The sequence below is a fragment of the Crinia signifera genome, chromosome 3 (assembly GCF_055691185.1).
Source record: "Crinia signifera chromosome 3, ASM5569118v1, whole genome shotgun sequence".
Taxonomy (NCBI): domain Eukaryota; kingdom Metazoa; phylum Chordata; class Amphibia; order Anura; family Myobatrachidae; genus Crinia; species Crinia signifera.
In genome coordinates, this window is record NC_139219.1 from 25,000,130 (window position 1) to 25,021,704 (window position 21,575).

Below are 21,575 nucleotides of genomic sequence, written 5' to 3' on the forward strand. Positions count from 1 at the left end.
GCACAAATTAAACTCCCAATTTAAAAATTTTGCAATAAAATTTTGCATTTTTAGCGAGGTTCTTCGCTTATTTATGGCCATAAGTAACGGCTTGCCCACCGCGTCCAGGTGACCTCATTAGTCGGGCAAGTCCCTAACATTTTGGGGGGTACAAATCTAGGGCACAGGGCACCCCAAAATGGTGCAGCCGAGTGACCCCAGGGCAACACAAGACTGAAAGAAATATATAGTGAAACAAAGTGAGGATAGGTTAGTGAGAGAGGCTGCTAAAGATAGCAGGGGTAAGTAAGTGAGAGGTAAAAAAATTAGAGATAAAGTAGTGAGAGGTGAAGTAGTGAGAGGTAAAGGTGAGAAATAAATTACATTGAAATAAAACACACAATAGGGATGAAAGTGAATATGAAAATAAGTGTTAATTTGTGTTGCTCCTGAGGCCAAACAGCCACACCAGTCCAGGGGGGCCCACAACCCAGAAATGCACCCCCCCCATCTGATAATCCATTAAACATTTGTGCAGGTCTCACCTTGCTCTGCATGCAGTCTAAGAAATGTCAGGAACCTAATTAAAACCAATATATAGGACAGGTGGGCGTGGGTGCTACCACCAGGCGCAGAAGGGGTCTCTGGCCTTCTAATGTGTATGGAAATACACGGCATTAGATATACAGGGGTGGGGTCCTGGGGTGCACACCAATTGAGAGGTGCGACCCTGCGGAGACCTTTCAGTAGAACTGCATACAAAGTCAAAGGTGCAGGTGCACAAATTAAACTCCCAATTTAAAAATTTTGCAATAAAATTTTGCATTTTTAGCGAGGTTCTTCGCTTATTTATGGCCATAAGTAACGGCTTGCCCACCGCGTCCAGGTGACCTCATTAGTCGGGCAAGTCCCTAACATTTTGGGGGGTACAAATCTAGGGCACAGGGCACCCCAAAATGGTGCAGCCGAGTGACCCCAGGGCAACACAAGACTGAAAGAAATATATAGTGAAACAAAGTGAGGATAGGTTAGTGAGAGAGGCTGCTAAAGATAGCAGGGGTAAGTAAGTGAGAGGTAAAAAAATGAGAGATAAAGTAGTGAGAGGTGAAGTAGTGAGAGGTAAAGGTGAGAAATAAATTACATTGAAATAAAACACACAATAGGGATGAAAGTGAATATGAAAATAAGTGTTAATTTGTGTTGCTCCTGAGGCCAAACAGCCACACCAGTCCAGGGGGGCCCACAACCCAGAAATGCACCCCCCCATCTGATAATCCATTAAACATTTGTGCAGGTCTCACCTTGCTCTGCATGCAGTCTAAGAAATGTCAGGAACCTAATTAAAACCAATATATAGGACAGGTGGGCGTGGGTGCTACCACCAGGCGCAGAAGGGGTCTCTGGCCTTCTAATGTGTATGGAAATACACGGCATTAGATATACAGGGGTGGGGTCCTGGGGTGCACACCAATTGAGAGGTGCGACCCTGCGGAGACCTTTCAGTAGAACTGCATACAAAGTCAAAGGTGCAGGTGCACAAATTAAACTCCCAATTTAAAAATTTTGCAATAAAATTTTGCATTTTTAGCGAGGTTCTTCGCTTATTTATGGCCATAAGTAACGGCTTGCCCACCGCGTCCAGGTGACCTCATTAGTCGGGCAAGTCCCTAACATTTTGGGGGGTACAAATCTAGGGCACAGGGCACCCCAAAATGGTGCAGCCGAGTGACCCCAGGGCAACACAAGACTGAAAGAAATATATAGTGAAACAAAGTGAGGATAGGTTAGTGAGAGAGGCTGCTAAAGATAGCAGGGGTAAGTAAGTGAGAGGTAAAAAAATGAGAGATAAAGTAGGGAGAGGTGAAGTAGTGAGATTTAAAGGTGAGAAATAAATTACATTGAAATAAAACACACAATAGGGATGAAAGTGAATATGAAAATAAGTGTTAATTTGTGTTGCTCCTGAGGCCAAACAGCCACACCAGTCCAGGGGGGCCCACAACCCAGAAATGCACCCCCCCATCTGATAATCCATTAAACATTTGTGCAGGTCTCCCCTTGCTCTGCATGCAGTCTAAGAAATGTCAGGAACCTAATTAAAACCAATATATAGGACAGGTGGGCGTGGGTGCTACCACCAGGCGCAGAAGGGGTCTCTGGCCTTCTAATGTGTATGGAAATACACGGCATTAGATATACAGGGGTGGGGTCCTGGGGTGCACACCAATTGAGAGGTGCGACCCTGCGGAGACCTTTCAGTAGAACTGCATACAAAGTCAAAGGTGCAGGTGCACAAATTAAACTCCCAATTTAAAAATTTTGCAATAAAATTTTGCATTTTTAGCGAGGTTCTTCGCTTATTTATGGCCATAAGTAACGGCTTGCCCACCGCGTCCAGGTGACCTCATTAGTCGGGCAAGTCCCTAACATTTTGGGGGGTACAAATCTAGGGCACAGGGCACCCCAAAATGGTGCAGCCGAGTGACCCCAGGGCAACACAAGACTGAAAGAAATATATAGTGAAACAAAGTGAGGATAGGTTAGTGAGAGAGGCTGCTAAAGATAGCAGGGGTAAGTAAGTGAGAGGTAAAAAAATGAGAGATAAAGTAGTGAGAGGTGAAGTAGTGAGAGGTAAAGGTGAGAAATAAATTACATTGAAATAAAACACACAATAGGGATGAAAGTGAATATGAAAATAAGTGTTAATTTGTGTTGCTCCTGAGGCCAAACAGCCACACCAGTCCAGGGGGGCCCACAACCCAGAAATGCACCCCCCCATCTGATAATCCATTAAACATTTGTGCAGGTCTCACCTTGCTCTGCATGCAGTCTAAGAAATGTCAGGAACCTAATTAAAACCAATATATAGGACAGGTGGGCGTGGGTGCTACCACCAGGCGCAGAAGGGGTCTCTGGCCTTCTAATGTGTATGGAAATACACGGCATTAGATATACAGGGGTGGGGTCCTGGGGTGCACACCAATTGAGAGGTGCGACCCTGCGGAGACCTTTCAGTAGAACTGCATACAAAGTCAAAGGTGCAGGTGCACAAATTAAACTCCCAATTTAAACATTTTGCAATAAAATTTTGCATTTTTAGCGAGGTTCTTCGCTTATTTATGGCCATAAGTAACGGCTTGCCCACCGCGTCCAGGTGACCTCATTAGTCGGGCAAGTCCCTAACATTTTGGGGGGTACAAATCTAGGGCACAGGGCACCCCAAAATGGTGCAGCCGAGTGACCCCAGGGCAACACAAGACTGAAAGAAATATATAGTGAAACAAAGTGAGGATAGGTTAGTGAGAGAGGCTGCTAAAGATAGCAGGGGTAAGTAAGTGAGAGGTAAAAAAATGAGAGATAAAGTAGTGAGAGGTGAAGTAGTGAGAGGTAAAGGTGAGAAATAAATTACATTGAAATAAAACACACAATAGGGATGAAAGTGAATATGAAAATAAGTGTTAATTTGTGTTGCTCCTGAGGCCAAACAGCCACACCAGTCCAGGGGGGCCCACAACCCAGAAATGCACCCCCCCATCTGATAATCCATTAAACATTTGTGCAGGTCTCACCTTGCTCTGCATGCAGTCTAAGAAATGTCAGGAACCTAATTAAAACCAATATATAGGACAGGTGGGCGTGGGTGCTACCACCAGGCGCAGAAGGGGTCTCTGGCCTTCTAATGTGTATGGAAATACACGGCATTAGATATACAGGGGTGGGGTCCTGGGGTGCACACCAATTGAGAGGTGCGACCCTGCGGAGACCTTTCAGTAGAACTGCATACAAAGTCAAAGGTGCAGGTGCACAAATTAAACTCCCAATTTAAAAATTTTGCATTTTTAGCGAGGTTCTTCGCTTATTTATGGCCATAAGTAACGGCTTGCCCACCGCGTCCAGGTGACCTCATTAGTCGGGCAAGTCCCTAACATTTTGGGGGGTACAAATCTAGGGCACAGGGCACCCCAAAATGGTGCAGCCGAGTGACCCCAGGGCAACACAAGACTGAAAGAAATATATAGTGAAACAAAGTGAGGATAGGTTAGTGAGAGAGGCTGCTAAAGATAGCAGGGGTAAGTAAGTGAGAGGTAAAAAAATGAGAGATAAAGTAGTGAGAGGTGAAGTAGTGAGAGGTAAAGGTGAGAAATAAATTACATTGAAATAAAACACACAATAGGGATGAAAGTGAATATGAAAATAAGTGTTAATTTGTGTTGCTCCTGAGGCCAAACAGCCACACCAGTCCAGGGGGGCCCACAACCCAGAAATGCACCCCCCCATCTGATAATCCATTAAACATTTGTGCAGGTCTCACCTTGCTCTGCATGCAGTCTAAGAAATGTCAGGAACCTAATTAAAACCAATATATAGGACAGGTGGGCGTGGGTGCTACCACCAGGCGCAGAAGGGGTCTCTGGCCTTCTAATGTGTATGGAAATACACGGCATTAGATATACAGGGGTGGGGTCCTGGGGTGCACACCAATTGAGAGGTGCGACCCTGCGGAGACCTTTCAGTAGAACTGCATACAAAGTCAAAGGTGCAGGTGCACAAATTAAACTCCCAATTTAAAAATTTTGCAATAAAATTTTGCATTTTTAGCGAGGTTCTTCGCTTATTTATGGCCATAAGTAACGGCTTGCCCACCGCGTCCAGGTGACCTCATTAGTCGGGCAAGTCCCTAACATTTTGGGGGGTACAAATCTAGGGCACAGGGCACCCCAAAATGGTGCAGCCGAGTGACCCCAGGGCAACACAAGACTGAAAGAAATATATAGTGAAACAAAGTGAGGATAGGTTAGTGAGAGAGGCTGCTAAAGATAGCAGGGGTAAGTAAGTGAGAGGTAAAAAAATGAGAGATAAAGTAGTGAGAGGTGAAGTAGTGAGAGGTAAAGGTGAGAAATAAATTACATTGAAATAAAACACACAATAGGGATGAAAGTGAATATGAAAATAAGTGTTAATTTGTGTTGCTCCTGAGGCCAAACAGCCACACCAGTCCAGGGGGGCCCACAACCCAGAAATGCACCCCCCCCATCTGATAATCCATTAAACATTTGTGCAGGTCTCACCTTGCTCTGCATGCAGTCTAAAAAATGTCAGGAACCTAATTAAAACCAATATATAGGACAGGTGGGCGTGGGTGCTACCACCAGGCGCAGAAGGGGTCTCTGGCCTTCTAATGTGTATGGAAATACACGGCATTAGATATACAGGGGTGGGGTCCTGGGGTGCACACCAATTGAGAGGTGCGACCCTGCGGAGACCTTTCAGTAGAACTGCATACAAAGTCAAAGGTGCAGGTGCACAAATTAAACTCCCAATTTAAAAATTTTGCAATAAAATTTTGCATTTTTAGCGAGGTTCTTCGCTTATTTATGGCCATAAGTAACGGCTTGCCCACCGCGTCCAGGTGACCTCATTAGTCGGGCAAGTCCCTAACATTTTGGGGGGTACAAATCTAGGGCACAGGGCACCCCAAAATGGTGCAGCCGAGTGACCCCAGGGCAACACAAGACTGAAAGAAATATATAGTGAAACAAAGTGAGGATAGGTTAGTGAGAGAGGCTGCTAAAGATAGCAGGGGTAAGTAAGTGAGAGGTAAAAAAATGAGAGATAAAGTAGTGAGAGGTGAAGTAGTGAGAGGTAAAGGTGAGAAATAAATTACATTGAAATAAAACACACAATAGGGATGAAAGTGAATATGAAAATAAGTGTTAATTTGTGTTGCTCCTGAGGCCAAACAGCCACACCAGTCCAGGGGGGCCCACAACCCAGAAATGCACCCCCCCCATCTGATAATCCATTAAACATTTGTGCAGGTCTCACCTTGCTCTGCATGCAGTCTAAGAAATGTCAGGAACCTAATTAAAACCAATATATAGGACAGGTGGGCGTGGGTGCTACCACCAGGCGCAGAAGGGGTCTCTGGCCTTCTAATGTGTATGGAAATACACGGCATTAGATATACAGGGGTGGGGTCCTGGGGTGCACACCAATTGAGAGGTGCGACCCTGCGGAGACCTTTCAGTAGAACTGCATACAAAGTCAAAGGTGCAGGTGCATAAATTAAACTCCCAATTTAAAAATTTTGCAATAAAATTTTGCATTTTTAGCGAGGTTCTTCGCTTATTTATGGCCATAAGTAACGGCTTGCCCACCGCGTCCAGGTGACCTCATTAGTCGGGCAAGTCCCTAACATTTTGGGGGGTACAAATCTAGGGCACAGGGCACCCCAAAATGGTGCAGCCGAGTGACCCCAGGGCAACACAAGACTGAAAGAAATATATAGTGAAACAAAGTGAGGATAGGTTAGTGAGAGAGGCTGCTAAAGATAGCAGGGGTAAGTAAGTGAGAGGTAAAAAAATGAGAGATAAAGTAGTGAGAGGTGAAGTAGTGAGAGGTAAAGGTGAGAAATAAATTACATTGAAATAAAACACACAATAGGGATGAAAGTGAATATGAAAATAAGTGTTAATTTGTGTTGCTCCTGAGGCCAAACAGCCACACCAGTCCAGGGGGGCCCACAACCCAGAAATGCACCCCCCCATCTGATAATCCATTAAACATTTGTGCAGGTCTCACCTTGCTCTGCATGCATTCTAAGAAATGTCAGGAACCTAATTAAAACCAATATATAGGACAGGTGGGCGTGGGTGCTACCACCAGGCGCAGAAGGGGTCTCTGGCCTTCTAATGTGTATGGAAATACACGGCATTAGATATACAGGGGTGGGGTCCTGGGGTGCACACCAATTGAGAGGTGCGACCCTGCGGAGACCTTTCAGTAGAACTGCATACAAAGTCAAAGGTGCAGGTGCACAAATTAAACTCCCAATTTAAACATTTTGCAATAAAATTTTGCATTTTTAGCGAGGTTCTTCGCTTATTTATGGCCATAAGTAACGGCTTGCCCACCGCGTCCAGGTGACCTCATTAGTCGGGCAAGTCCCTAACATTTTGGGGGGTACAAATCTAGGGCACAGGGCACCCCAAAATGGTGCAGCCGAGTGACCCCAGGGCAACACAAGACTGAAAGAAATATATAGTGAAACAAAGTGAGGATAGGTTAGTGAGAGAGGCTGCTAAAGATAGCAGGGGTAAGTAAGTGAGAGGTAAAAAAATGAGAGATAAAGTAGTGAGAGGTGAAGTAGTGAGAGGTAAAGGTGAGAAATAAATTACATTGAAATAAAACACACAATAGGGATGAAAGTGAATATGAAAATAAGTGTTAATTTGTGTTGCTCCTGAGGCCAAACAGCCACACCAGTCCAGGGGGGCCCACAACCCAGAAATGCACCCCCCCATCTGATAATCCATTAAACATTTGTGCAGGTCTCACCTTGCTCTGCATGCAGTCTAAGAAATGTCAGGAACCTAATTAAAACCAATATATAGGACAGGTGGGCGTGGGTGCTACCACCAGGCGCAGAAGGGGTCTCTGGCCTTCTAATGTGTATGGAAATACACGGCATTAGATATACAGGGGTGGGGTCCTGGGGTGCACACCAATTGAGAGGTGCGACCCTGCGGAGACCTTTCAGTAGAACTGCATACAAAGTCAAAGGTGCAGGTGCACAAATTAAACTCCCAATTTAAAAATTTTGCAATAAAATTTTGCATTTTTAGCGAGGTTCTTCGCTTATTTATGGCCATAAGTAACGGCTTGCCCACAGCGTCCAGGTGACCTCATTAGTCGGGCAAGTCCCTAACATTTTGGGGGGTACAAATCTAGGGCACAGGGCACCCCAAAGTGGTGCAGCCGAGTGACCCCAGGGCAACACAAGACTGAAAGAAATATATAGTGAAACAAAGTGAGGATAGGTTAGTGAGAGAGGCTGCTAAAGATAGCAGGGGTAAGTAAGTGAGAGGTAAAAAAATTAGAGATAAAGTAGTGAGAGGTGAAGTAGTGAGAGGTAAAGGTGAGAAATAAATTACATTGAAATAAAACACACAATAGGGATGAAAGTGAATATGAAAATAAGGTGCAGTCACTATTAACTCTTAACATTTTTAAATGGGATTGTTACGAAATCCTGGTGGTCGTAATCCCGGCAGTCAAAATCCCGACGCCAGAATCCAGACCGCCCACGCCCACCGGGCCCACGCAGCGGGCCCGGTGCCTCACTACGCTCGGCACACTAATTTATTCTCCAAAGTGCCGGGATTTTGGCGGTCGGGATTTCAACTGCATTTCTTTTTAAACATGTGCTACATTAATTCCTAACTGACACATTCTATAGATCCAAAGGTGGTCTGGAAAACATGGACTGTTGGTAGATCTCACGGACCGCTTTGGCCCCCCTTAGACTAAACCATGCTGTACTGTAATAAACCCTTAACCACATGGAACTTTGGTCTTCGATAATAATATATATATATATATATATATATATATATATATATATATATATATATACATGTATTTAACTTTTAGCCAATAACACATCTGTAACTAAAACCTTACCCACGTATGCCGATCAAAGGTACTCAGGGGAACTGCTAATGGATTAAGTAGTAATTCCGTACCCAACATCGGGATTCTGACTGTTAAAATACCAACGCACGGGTTCCCAACGACCACCGGCTATTCTACCTCGTGGGGGTCCACAACCCCCATAGAGGGAGAATAGAATAGGTGGCGAGCGTAGCGAACCACCATGCCCGCAGCATGGCGAGTGCAGCGAGCCAGCAAGGGGCTTTGTTGCTCTTGCCGCGCTGTCTGGCCAGTCGGGATCCCGACATCGGGCTAATGACTGTCGGGATCCCAACTGTCGGAACCCTGTACCACACCCGGCTAGAACACAGTTACTCCTTGAATGGGATCTGGTGCTGGGATCCCAACATCACTGACCGTCCTGCCACCAGAATCTCGACTGTTGGCATCCCAGTCATAAGTATGCCTGAAGGGTTATGGTTATGCTGTGTGGCGGTGGAGGGTGGAGGAAGGATATAGGCGTAAACACTAGAGGGGGGTTAAGGATAAACACTAATATGGAAGGGTTAGACACCAAGGGGGTATGGTTAGGCTGCAGCGGAGCGATACCATTTTTGGACTCTAATACTGTTTATGTTCTTACATTTGTGTTTGCCCCTCACCGTTGACATATGTCACCTAAGTCACCCATTGTCCATAAAAATTTTTTATTGCCTATTCTTTTGTTTCCCTCGCAGCTGGAACCCGTTGGTGAGAAACAAAACCATAACAACTTCACCCATGATCGTACGAAGCTGAACTGTCCATCCAATGTAAGTAACACACCGGCCAGGATTTGTCTAAGCCATCTTCATCACACCAGGTCCTTCTACATATAAACTGCATTATGGTATTTATGTTAAATCCCTTTGTTTTTAGTCCATATGGGGACATTAGACCAGTGGGGCATAAGACCAAAATGAACGAAGTCTGAGCTCTACCCCCTCCATATACTGTATGACATAGTTATGGTACATGGCTTTATCAACCACTTGTGGTGCAGTAGGATGGTTCTGCTGGACCTCCATAGATGGAAGGCCAGCACGACCTCCATAGGTGGACCTAAATGCAAGCCGGAATCGGACTGCTGTGACCAAATAGAAGTCGCCCGGTTGGCTCTTCCACACCAAACTGATTCTGCCCCAAGGTACAACCTTTGGTTGAAAGATAGGCTTAGTTAGCAGTACCAGTCTGTCTTCCTGAAAAACATTATAGGGAATCCTGAAATCCTGGCTCTCCAAAAGCAGAAGCCATTCTAGCCTAGGTAATTGCTAAAACACCGCCTATATTTGAATAATGTTATTTAAGGTCAACTGACTACAAGGGCTTATAATGTGGATGTTATTACTTCTAGTATGTATTCATATTTACACATTTATATCAGTCTGGTGCTGATAAAACACTATTCACATCCCACAGAGCCGCCTTACGGTAATATTGTAATGTTCCTTGCAGGAAGGTCTGACTCACCGGGAGTAAGGCTAGTCTTCTTTAAAATAGTCTGAGAGAGCAGGAACTAGAACTTGTAGTGAGTGCAGGGGTCTGATTTAGATTAACTGGACAGAAATAAATTAGCACCCAATCGGCCCCTAACTGCCACAGTACAGACTGTGTTTGAAAAGTGACAATTAGGAGCTGAGTTGCTGATACTTTATCTTCGTCCCCTGTATCACTTTTCAAGGCTTAGTACGTGCACCCCTTGCCACCCTGAATCTAGAGACCGCTCTTTAAAAACACAAGTAGTGTATCTTAGAGCGATTCAAAAAAGTCATTTGTTTTGGTAATCGGTTATTTTTAGATAACCCCTGAGTTGGAAGATCTGGTTTTAGTAGAAGATGAACCACAATGGGTGACTTAGGCTGTCACCTAAGTCACCCATTATCCATAAAAATAGTATATAATGATAGTATACCATAGTGTCTGCTGAGAAATATCTCTCTATGGCTGATCTTCACTTTGTATTCTCCTCTCAGGACCACCCGTACCTCTTCACTCTGAAGAACAGTTTTCCCATAGAGGATGAAGAGACCACCACCACCACTACCACCACCAGTAGTCCACGGAGCTCAGTACCAGTAGCCACCGTGCCAAAAGATGACGACCAGGTGCCGTATTGGGCAGTAATAGTGGCCTCCATTGGCGGAGTAGCTTTGGGATGCGCCGTTGTTGGGATTGCGATGTCGATGACCTATCGGAAACGGGCGCGGAAACAGAAAGGACTTAGTGAGAGCGGCTCCTCATTCTGAGAGGACCATTGGTGCCCATAACATCTGGAATATTATTTAGGCCTGTCTCTTTAATATCCAATTTGTCCTCAGACCCTAATCCACACATGTTAATATACAGAGAAGAAACACCTCATGTATTAATGATGAACGGGCTGCCCCTGGTGCTCACCCTCCATAACATCCGGATTTTACTATGTCCCACCAGGATAATGTAACTGAAGCTGCTACAGAGTATAAGCAGGGTGGCGGCTCCAGAGGAGGAGCTGCAGCACAGTTGTACATTCAAATAGGGGAGCCACACCAACTGCCAGTAAGTCAGTTTGGAATGGCAGGTGGTGGCAATGGGCGTGGCTCCCCTATTTGAATTTTAAACTGTGCTGTAGCCCCCTTCTGGATCCGCCACTGGTTATACACACATATCTGTGACAACCCAGCTCATTGTCTGCTCTATAACTTTGTGTACTTACTTGATCGTCTTAAATTCACAAAATAACAAAGGTGTCACCATCCCGCATATATAAGCACCCGGGAGCTGAATGTAATGTTCTGTGTAATAAAGAAGAGACTCATTATATAGTATGTATTATGTTGGTCCAATATATGGGTCACAATGTCAATCTGCCTCTGGTACAGATTACACAGGAGGAATAATTCTTCCGTACACCCATGAGGGTTACATCCTGACAGTTATGTAAGCAGATAATAAATAATAATATGATCTAAGTTCTCACAATAACAGGAAATGTGCTGATAATAATGTTTATATTGTTGTTCTGTTCAAATGATCACTTGCAGAATAAAGAACATTATACTTTATGCAGAACTTTGTCACGGTCTAGTTTGTTTTGATCCTAGTGACCCCATAGATTTATTTCCATGTGGCTCCCGTGGGTTCCATATCTCCATTGAGGTGCCATCAGGGCTATCCAGAGTGTCTACCAGTTCCATCTGAACATCATTGTAGGATCTGGGGAAAGCAATGCTCTGACAGCCCATCTCACCCATACACAGGAATAAATTAAAGGAATAATCATAAATTACCCTTCAGCAGTCCCGTCTCTCCACCTGCTTCCATACAGTGAGTGGCTCTCAGCACCTTAAGCGGTGGACAGCTCCTCCCATCCTCCAATCAATCAACACCTGACAACCATTCACTGTCTGGCTGCAGACTGGGAGGCGGTGAATGCTGGTGGGCTGCTCTGATTGGGAGGCACCAGCTTGGGGTCAGATGGCCCCGTGCCAAGCGCTCTTGCTTGAAGGCCCGTAGAATCGAGATTAGGTGACCTGATCTCTATTCTCTCTCCTTTCCATCGCTCCCAATTATATTTCAACCATGTCACAGGCCGAATCACTCTGGATTCTTGCCTCAAATTGTTTTAGTTGGGTTACTTTACAGGAGAGTTGGTGCTGCAAATATCAATGCTCCCTCTAGGGGGCACTCACTGAATAAAATATAATATGTATGTATGTATGTATGTATGTGCATTTACGTATCTATGGATGTATCATTAAACATGTGCAATAGTTTCCCAAATTCCGCCCCATTACAGTCTATGCTCTAACCCTTTCGAGTGCCAACGTCTATGTGAACGATGTGCAAAGTATCCGCGAAAAATTCCAGCGTCGCTCAAATTTGTTATATAGCTTCAAATAAAAAATGTGTACAGAAAGATTATATTTGCTGGATAAGGTAACATATCAGGTCATTATGATGAAGAAAACTGGCACTGAAAGGGTTAAGGATATCCATGCACAGATGACGTTATTTAGTCCATTTGAATTAACCATCTCTATTCAAGCATGGTTATCAATATGGTATAAGTGAGGGAAGAGGGCCCCTGCTGGTGTGAGCATAGAGTCTAAAGCAGGGGTGGGCAATAAGCGGCCCTCCAGCCGCTTATTGCTACACATCTCAGCATGCCTTACCTTAGATTTACTATATGGCCATGCTGAAACTGATGCAAGGCATGCTGGAATGTGTAGTTCATCAACAGCTGGAGGCTCGCTTATTGCCCACCCCTGGTCTAAAGCATACTTGCCTACCCTCCCAGAACTGCCAGGAGGCTCACGAATATCGTGTCCCCTGCAAGGGTGGGCAAGCCTCCCGCATGCCCCTGGAACCCCCATAAAACAAGATCAAAGCAAATAATAATAACAATTTATTTAGTGCTTTTCTGCAGCAGGACTCAAAGGCGGAACTCAAGAGGGCCAAACCAAGGAAAGCGCCAGGTCCTGACGGGGTGTCACCATCTGCCCTGAGAGTATGCGCAGGTCAACTTGCCCCCATATTCACCAGGATCTACGCAAGATTCCCTCCTGCCTCAAAAGCTCCACTAGTGTTCCGGTCCCCAAGAAATCAACTATTACAAATCTGAATGACTACCGGCCGATAGCTCTGACGTCTGTGATCATGAAAACATTCGAGCGCCTGGTACTGAACCACCTGAAAGCTGTGACTGGCCACCAGCTAGACCCCATCCAGTTCTCCTACCGATCTAATCGATGCGTTGAGGACGCAGTCAACCTGGGCCTGCACTACATTCTGCAGCACCTGGATATGCCTGGTACCTATACAAGGGTCCTGTTTGTCGACTTCAGTTCGGCTTTCAACACAATCATCCCCAACATCCTCCACCCCAAACTACTCCGCCTAGGAGTCCCTGAAGCTACGTGTTCTTGGATTGTGGACTTTCTGAATGATAGAAAATAAGTTGCGAAAGTGGGGGAATTCACCTCTCAAGTGCGGTCCATCAGCACAGGAGCCCCCCAGGGCTGTGTACTCTCACCCCTGCTCTTCTCCCTGTACACCAACGACTGCACCTCAGAGGCGCAATCAGTAAAGATAATCAAATTTGCCGATGACACTACCATCATTGGCCTTATCAAGGACGGGGACGAATCGGCCTACAGACAAGAAGTGGACCGATTGGCCCGGTGGTGCAGCAGCAACCATCTTGAGCTCAACCCACTCAAAACCGTTGAGATGGAGAGGACTTTAGGAAGAAGGCTGTTGGTGTTCCTCTGCTAACAATTGCTGACAGTGTGGTGTCGCTAGTGGACTCCTAGGAACCACAATCTCCCGGGACCTTAAATGGGGGCCCAACACTGATACTATTGTTGGAAAAGCGCAGCAGAGGCTATTCTTCCTTAGGCAACTGAGGAAGTTCAACATCCCACAGAAGCTTCTCCTCTTCTACTCCGCGATTGTGGAGTCTGTACTGTGCTCCTCAATACTGGTCTGGTACGGCTCCGCCAGCGAGAGAGACAAATGCAGACTACAAAAGGTAGTCAGAACTGCGGAGAAGATAATCGGGACAGACTTTCCCTCTGTCGAGGACCTGTACCTGTCCAGAGCAAAAAAGCGGGCAACGAAGATAGTCACGGACCAACTACATCCTGGCCATGGCTTGTTTAACCTGCTGCCATCAGGCAGACGCTACAGGGCAATTCACACCAGGTCCTCCAGTAGCCTAAAAAGTTTCTATCCTCGAGCGGTTCATCTGTTGACACGTGAACTCATGAACACCTCACTGTCTAGTCGCGCCATAACCCTTTGCACATAATCTAACACGGTGTCTCCTCGGAATAACTTTCTATATGACTGTACATGTTCCCCCACCTGTTTATATTGGCCCAGCGCTATACGTTGTCCTAACCTACAGTGACAGCCACTGAGTGTGGCATTGAGATGTTTGTGCTGGTTATATCTTTTTTACTGTGCACTAGGCCGGCCTTCACCACTCAAAGGTGAAGATGATAACACGATTTATGGTAGCTGGGTTATCAGTCGCACACTGAGTATAAAAGCAGCGAGGGGTATACAGCTGCGCTTCTCCATCGTAACAACGTACAGCGCTGGTGACATCTGACATAGTGACACAGAGAAGCCTCGCACATGATCCCAGCCATGGTGGTCAGGCCTGGAGCAGTGTCCTGCCTCCTGCTCACACTCTCATTGATGCTTGTGGACGGTGAGTAATGGGGGATGGTTTAGGAGTTTATTATAACTTTCAGGTCATATATGGTAGATTACATGTGTGTTGCTACAGTAAGTTACATTTATGATCATCATAAAATCTTTTGTATGACTTATTGCTAAAATCTACACTATATGGACAAAAGCATTTGGACGTCTGACCATTACAACACCAGGGACTGTAATGACATTATATACAAATACATATATGTGAATATTGAGTTGGTCTCCCTTCTGCAGTTATAACAGTCCGCACGCTTCTTGGAAGACTTTACGTACTGTTTCCTAGAACGGCGCCCAGATTTTCTATGTATGCAAACGTAGGGAAATCGCAGTGCGATTTTATAGGGCTCGGTAGACATGTAAAGTCTAAATCATTAGATAATATCAGCTCCACACCGACGTGGATAGTGGGGGTATGAAAAGGTCGGAGGACGCGTTCCGCCGCTGCCGCTCGCCACGCTTCAGGGTGGTGTGGATAGTGGGGGGGGGTGTGTAAAACCTATTTGTATAACATACAATCATATTATTGTATAGCTAACGTAATGGCATCGCACACCCTATAAAATCGCATTCGATTTTGTGGGAGGTGCGATGCGATCCCCTGGGGCACACAGAGCAGTGAATAAATTACATTAAAAAATCGCATTACATCGCACGGCACTAAAATGGCCCATGCGATGCGATTTCCCTACGCAGAATAGCCCACTAAGCAAATAGCTTAGTTGGCGCTGTGCTAGGAAACAAGTACCGACGTTACACCAGATGTTGGACCGTTTCTGTGGGAATTTGAGCTCATTCTTTCTGTAGAGCATTTATGAGGCCGGGTACTGTTGTTGGATGAGCAGGCCTGACTCTCAATCTCATTCCAGGTCATCCAAAAGGTTCTCAATGGGGTTAAGGTCAGGGCTTTGTACCGGCCAGTTACGTTCTTACACACCAAACTCATCAAGCCATAGTGGAGATGTAATAGGGTGCAATATTTTAGGCAAAGTCAGAAATCACTTGCGATTTCTGTCGATATTTTAGTAACAGGGTTGTGTGTTTTTTGGTTAAAAAAAATGGCGTGGGATCCCCCCCCCTCCAGCATAACCAGCCCTGGGCTCATTGAACCTGTCCTGGTTTTCAACGGGTACCCCGTATTTTGGAACCAGCACCATGCTCCAACAGCTAGCGGTGTCATGCCACAGATGGGAGACACTTTTTACACAAGATCCCCGGCCGAAACATGAACACCATAGGCGAGTGGGGATTCCTCCGAAAAAAGGGATCTTTCCCCAGTCTTCACTTGACCAGGGCTGAAGCCAAGAGCTGTGCCTAGCGCCCCTGGGCAGTGGAGGCCGGGCTAATTATTTTGAGGTAATAAAATAGAACTCCAATTTAACATTGGGTTGTGCTGTGGAACAACAAGTCCCAGCAATCCTCCCCTGCATGCAGGGACTTGGGAAACCCGAGCAGGCCATTTAACAGGCCATTTAATGCCCAGGAAGCGGGCCCTTTAACACCCCGCATGCTTGTACTTGTGGTTTTCCAAATCCTTGCATGCAGGGAAGGCTTGCTGGGACAGTACAACCAATATTAAATTTTAGTTCTATTTTTTACCACAAAATAATCAGCCCGGTGTCCACCATCCAGGAGAACCAGGGACAGCCTCAGGCTTCAGCCCTGGACAGGTGAAGCCTGCGGGCGTGACCGGTTTATTTGGGGGTTCCCACTCCCCTAGTTACCCAGTCCAGGGCTGACCAGCCAGGGTGTTGAATTTTCCAGGTCCCAGCGGTCATGCGACTGTGACTTTCGATGGATTCAGATGCTAGATGGAAGCAGAGCCCTTTCTGAGGACAGATCCGAAATGGTAACGCAGAGCTCTTGCTGGAGATGGGTCACTGGCTGCCGAGTTCTCAGGATTCATATTTGCCGATTCATATTTGACCCCCCCCCCTCCCACGGGAATAACCGGCCCCAGTCTCAAAGAGACGGTCCTGGTTTTAAAAACTCAGGGAACCAAACAAGTAGGGTTTCCTGTATTTTTTAAAACCAGCACCAGGACCAAGGGCCGGTCCTGGTCCTCCCCAATGAAGGGCCCCCCTTCCAGAACTTTCCTGCCCTGGAGGCTTTTCCCGGCAGCCCTGGGCTGTGGGTACCAGGCTGATGACGGTGTAAAAATAGAAATAAACTATTGGGTACTGCTGTTGAGCTTGGAGAACCACAATTCCCAGCATGCGGCCCATTGATGGGCTTGCTGGGTCTCTTAGTTCCACAGCAGAACCAATAGTTAAATGAATACACAAACACACCAGAAAAATAAATCTTTATTACACTCAGAGCCCTTTCATACAGATATTTACCTATCTTGACACATAGGTAGGTCTACCTCCATCCATCCACTGGTCTTGAAGAAATCCACTGTGGGTACATGTGGAAGGAAACCATACCTACATCCTCCTAGACGTAGATCACGTCCTCTTGGGTCCATGGTCTTGTAAAAAAAAAAAGAGAGAGACAAACGGCACCATAGACGGACAAACAGGGGAGAAGCCGCAGTTTGTTTACATCCTGCGGCTCCTCCCACCGAATACTGGTATTGGCCGCCTAGCAACACCTGATTGGCCGGTAGGTGCCGCTAGGTGGCCAATAGCGTTATTCAGGAGGAGGAGCCAGATGATGTAAGCACAATGCCCGGTGTCAGGTTTTCATTATTTTGCTTTGCCAAGACCCCGGATATATTATGGTACTAGCCGCCTGTGTGTGATATCCATGCCCCATAAATGTAGAGTGACATTATAAAACAACTAACGAAGGAGGAATCTGACCAACCCCTATACAGTGCTATTTCATACCTCCCAACTGTCACGATTTTAGAGGGACAGTCCCGATTTTCGGGTCCTGTCTCGCTGTCCCACCCGCGGCAGGCATTGTCCCGCTGCGGGGGGTGGCAGTTGGGAGACCCCCCAATCTAGTAGAATAGACGCTGTGCGCATGCGCACAGCGTCTATTCTCGTATGAAAATGAGGTTGTGGCTAATTAGCATAAGCCGCGCCCTCATTTGCATACGCCCCGCCCCCTTTTCGGGCGCGCGAGTGTCCCTATTTCTTCAGGCCAAAAGTTGGGAGGTATGCTATTTACCCTCCATAGCACAGGCTGTAACAGCACAGATCTAACAAAGCGCTATGGGTAAAAACTTGAATGTGCGAACAAAATACTTCTACATATGAGAACATTAACCCTACCCCACTCTAGAGGGGTTGGAATCATTTGGTCTACAGCATGATGGCCGACAGTCATTAGGTCGACACCATTAGGTCGACATGGGAAAAGGTCACTATGGGTCTAGGTTAACATGAGAAAAGGTTGACGTGGTTCTAGGTCAAAAGGTCATTAGTTCGACAGGTCGCTAGTTCGACAGGTCATTAGTTCGACAATGTCTAGGTCGACAGTGAAAAGGTCGACATTGGGTTTTTCTCTGTTTTTTTAAACCTGAATGTCAACACAGTCGACATGGACACAGTTTAAAGTGCACCGCATCCCCTCACATCGCTCGCATCGCTCACTATGCGTCGGGCACACTATTTATACTCCCACCACACCCCTAGTGGATGGAAGGGCATGAAATACTGCCTGTCGGCACATTTCGGCTCAAAATACAGTGAAAAACCCCATGTCGACCTTTTGACTGTCGACCTAGACACTGTCGAACTAATGACCTGTCGAACTAACGACCTGTCAAACTAATGACCTGCCAACCTAGAACCATGTCGATCTTTTCCTATGTTGACCTAGACCCATGTCGACCTTTTCCCATGTCGACCTAATGGTGTCGACCTAATGACTGTCTACCATCATGCTGTAGACCAAATGACCGCATCCCCTCTTGAGAGCAAATGACCCCCATAAAAGGGAGCTTAATAATACGAGTGGCTTTGGTTTAATGTACTATGAATAACATGCTATAACGGTGAACATTGACACAGAACCGCATGTACCTGTCCATCATAGTACATACTGAGACTCAGAGCATAGCATATCGGAAAATCAGAGGTTAAAGAGGCTGATATCAAACCTCTAATATCAATTCTCTGGAATATCTGCTCAATAAACTGACTGGGCACAGAGCCAACTGTTAATTGAGAATTCTGAATAAAGATTCATTGTATAACCCTTACCAATTGAAGGGATACAATGAATGTGCTGGAACAGGTCTGAGCTCTGTGAGACATTATATAAGTCATTCCCTCACACAAAACTACAGGGCAGAACAATCTGACACTAAAAGGGACCAATATACAAGGGCGTAACTACCATAGGTGCAAGGGGTGCAGCTGCTATGGGGCCCAGAGCTGAAAGGGCCCATCTTTACAGTCTGTTATATGCGCTATATACATTTATTACCATCTGTTGCAAAATAGGGGGCCCTTAATTACTTATGCTATGGGGCCTACAATGCCTTAATATGCCCCTGACAATATAGGTCTAACTAATACCTCTTTTACACCGCCGTGAAACCTGGGTTTTTCACTTGTGGCTCTTGGTCAGCAGCTGTGTAAATGGGGTTAACCCGTGTCCCTTTATAAGGAACTTCTACCCAGGTCCTGACCAGGGTAGAACACAGACAGGACCTGGGTAGAGGGCAGTGTAAACGGGTATGCTGAGTTATCTGACCCGGCTGCCGTTTACAGCAATGGAGGAAGCCCAACCTCCGGAACGCAGTGTCCGCAGGTTGGACAAGGGGGGGGGGAAGGGGGGCACACACAGCCTCCGCTGCTGTCTGCTGTAGTCTGCAGACAGCAGCAGAGGCAGGGAGGAGGTGAATGGATGCCTGTGTGCGGCATCCATTCACCTCACGGACAGGGGCTGGGGGGTGCACGGGGACTGGGGGTGGCCCAGTAGCTTACCTAGGTGCTGGGCTTGCCCCCAGCGCAATGATCGGCGGTCTCGGTGGGGCGATCACCGGTCCCGGCGCTTGGAGATGATATTACCTCTAAGTGCCACCTCCATTTACACTGTGAGTAGGCACTGCAGTGTAAATGGTGCAAATCCCAGGACCTACCTGGCTTGGATCCATGTTCCAAATGCCTGGTCGGATCCAGGCTTTAGGTATAAAAGGGGTATAACAGAGCACTGGGATTCACCACCAAATCCTTACATTTAAAGGATTAATAAATAATTTATATTGGAGTTATCCCCCAGTGACCAGCGGCGGTTCCACAGGTAACATTGGTCCCGATGTACTGAAGATAACCACGTACGTCCAAATAGGGAATAAAATCATCACCTGATTCATTTAATGATTTATTTTCCAGGCATATTTTACTGGCAATTAGCGTCCGTATCCCGCTAATTGCCGGTAATTACCGGCCGCTTAGTCAATTTGGAATCACCATTCTTTTGAATGGTAATTCCTACTCGTATTCTTTCGATGGCGTATACATTCGTATGCGTAAACGAATACGAATGTGCCATGAATAAGAATACGAATTGACGTATTTTCGGCATAGTAAAATACGAATAAGTATAAGATAGGCGTATTTTTGGATATGAATACACCTATTTTATACAAATTTTTGTTAGTAAATTTCCCTCGTAATAAGGTGTGAGAATCAGAGAGTGAGAGATTTTGGGAGCGTTTTCCTATTATTTTAAAGCACTAATCATTTATACTGTATAGCAAAATCAACCTGGATTTTCTGTGTGGATGATTGCTGCCTTTAAAAATGGGAAAACTCTCCCAAAATCTCTCGCTTTCTATCTCTATTTATTTCTATTTTAATGTGTGCAGCAAACACAGGGCCGGAGCTACCATAAGGCAGCCTTAGGCATTTGCCTAGGGCGCTGCCCACTGGAGGGCGGCACCGCACGATGCCAATCAATAGTACAGCTCAGCTCTCTCTCCGCTATTCAGCCCACATCCCCCCCTCTAATTACCCCGCCCCCTCCTTTGCACCGGAATAGTCCTGCAATTTGCCGGAATTAACTGCTGACTCCCCACTCGCCGTTAACCACTCACTTTAAGTGGCGGATGAGGTGCCGCCCGGTCATAACACTAGATGACCGGCTCTCCCCTGTCTTCTGCTGCTGCCGCCGCCGAGTTGTCCTGAGCCAGCCCGGCACCCAGCAGCAGCAGTCCGTGAGCCCCCTCCCCGCACCTGACTCCCGTCCGTGATCCCCCCCCCATGCGCTGTTCATCAGCGTCACGCCTGTGGGTTGCGTCTACCCCCCGGATGGGGGTAGGTTGCCTCGTGCGCTCACAGGGTTTGCACCGGCTCTGAGCAAACAGCACTAAGCTTCACTAGCGTAGCCCCACACTAGGAATTTTGGGGCCTGGGCCCCTCCCTTTTTGCACTTGCATAGTAGTCTGACCTTCCCGGGACAGAGGCGGCCTTAGCGGGCATCCTGGAGTTGCCCACAGCGAGTGAGCTCTCAGTGCAGGAGAAACATTTCTTTGTACATATGTCGCAGTATGTAGCGCTGGTGCACGCGGAGGGATAACTAAATCTAATGTGTGTGTATGTGCTCGTAGCAGGTGTTCTGCCTTTGCACTGCATGTCTATATGGTCATCCTCTTTTACTGTGTTACCCAGGTTTATGCGTCTTTTTTTTTTTCTCTTTTGCTACTGTAGTTCTGACCATAGGTCTTGGGAGGAGTTAGGACTGGGAAGGGGGAGGAGACAGGACTCGGGGGGGGGGGGGGGTCAAGATTAAACAGTAAACCGCCCATCCCCCTAGAAGAAAAGTCTAGATCCGCCCTGGCTCCCATTGCCGCTTCTGGTGGTCCTGTTGCCCTGGATCTTTGCTGCGTCTTCGGCCCTTGGGAGGAGTTAGGACTGGGAAGGGGGAGGAGACAGGACTCGGGGGGGGGGGGGTCAAGATTAAACAGTAAACCGCCCACCCCCCATCCCCCTAGAAGAAAAGTCTAGATCCGCCCT

The 21,575-nt window shown here is 46.5% G+C and overlaps 2 protein-coding genes across 2 annotated transcripts in view; both read left to right on the forward strand.

Moving 5' to 3' along the window:
- LOC146062843 (phospholipase B1, membrane-associated-like) overlaps positions 1–11,454 on the forward strand; it is a 172,952-nt gene extending 161,498 nt beyond the window's left edge. Inside the window, exons 56-57 of the mRNA XM_083174849.1 lie at positions 9,150–9,224; positions 10,425–11,454. Coding sequence (XP_083030975.1) covers positions 9,150–9,224; positions 10,425–10,697 — 348 coding nt within the window. The 3' untranslated portion in view covers positions 10,698–11,454. The remainder of the gene's footprint in view (positions 1–9,149; positions 9,225–10,424) is intronic.
- Positions 11,455–14,574: 3,120 nt separating this feature from the next.
- LOC146062844 (phospholipase B1, membrane-associated-like) overlaps positions 14,575–21,575 on the forward strand; it is a 109,525-nt gene continuing 102,524 nt past the window's right edge. The window contains exon 1 of the mRNA XM_083174850.1: positions 14,575–14,650. Coding sequence (XP_083030976.1) covers positions 14,575–14,650 — 76 coding nt within the window. The remainder of the gene's footprint in view (positions 14,651–21,575) is intronic.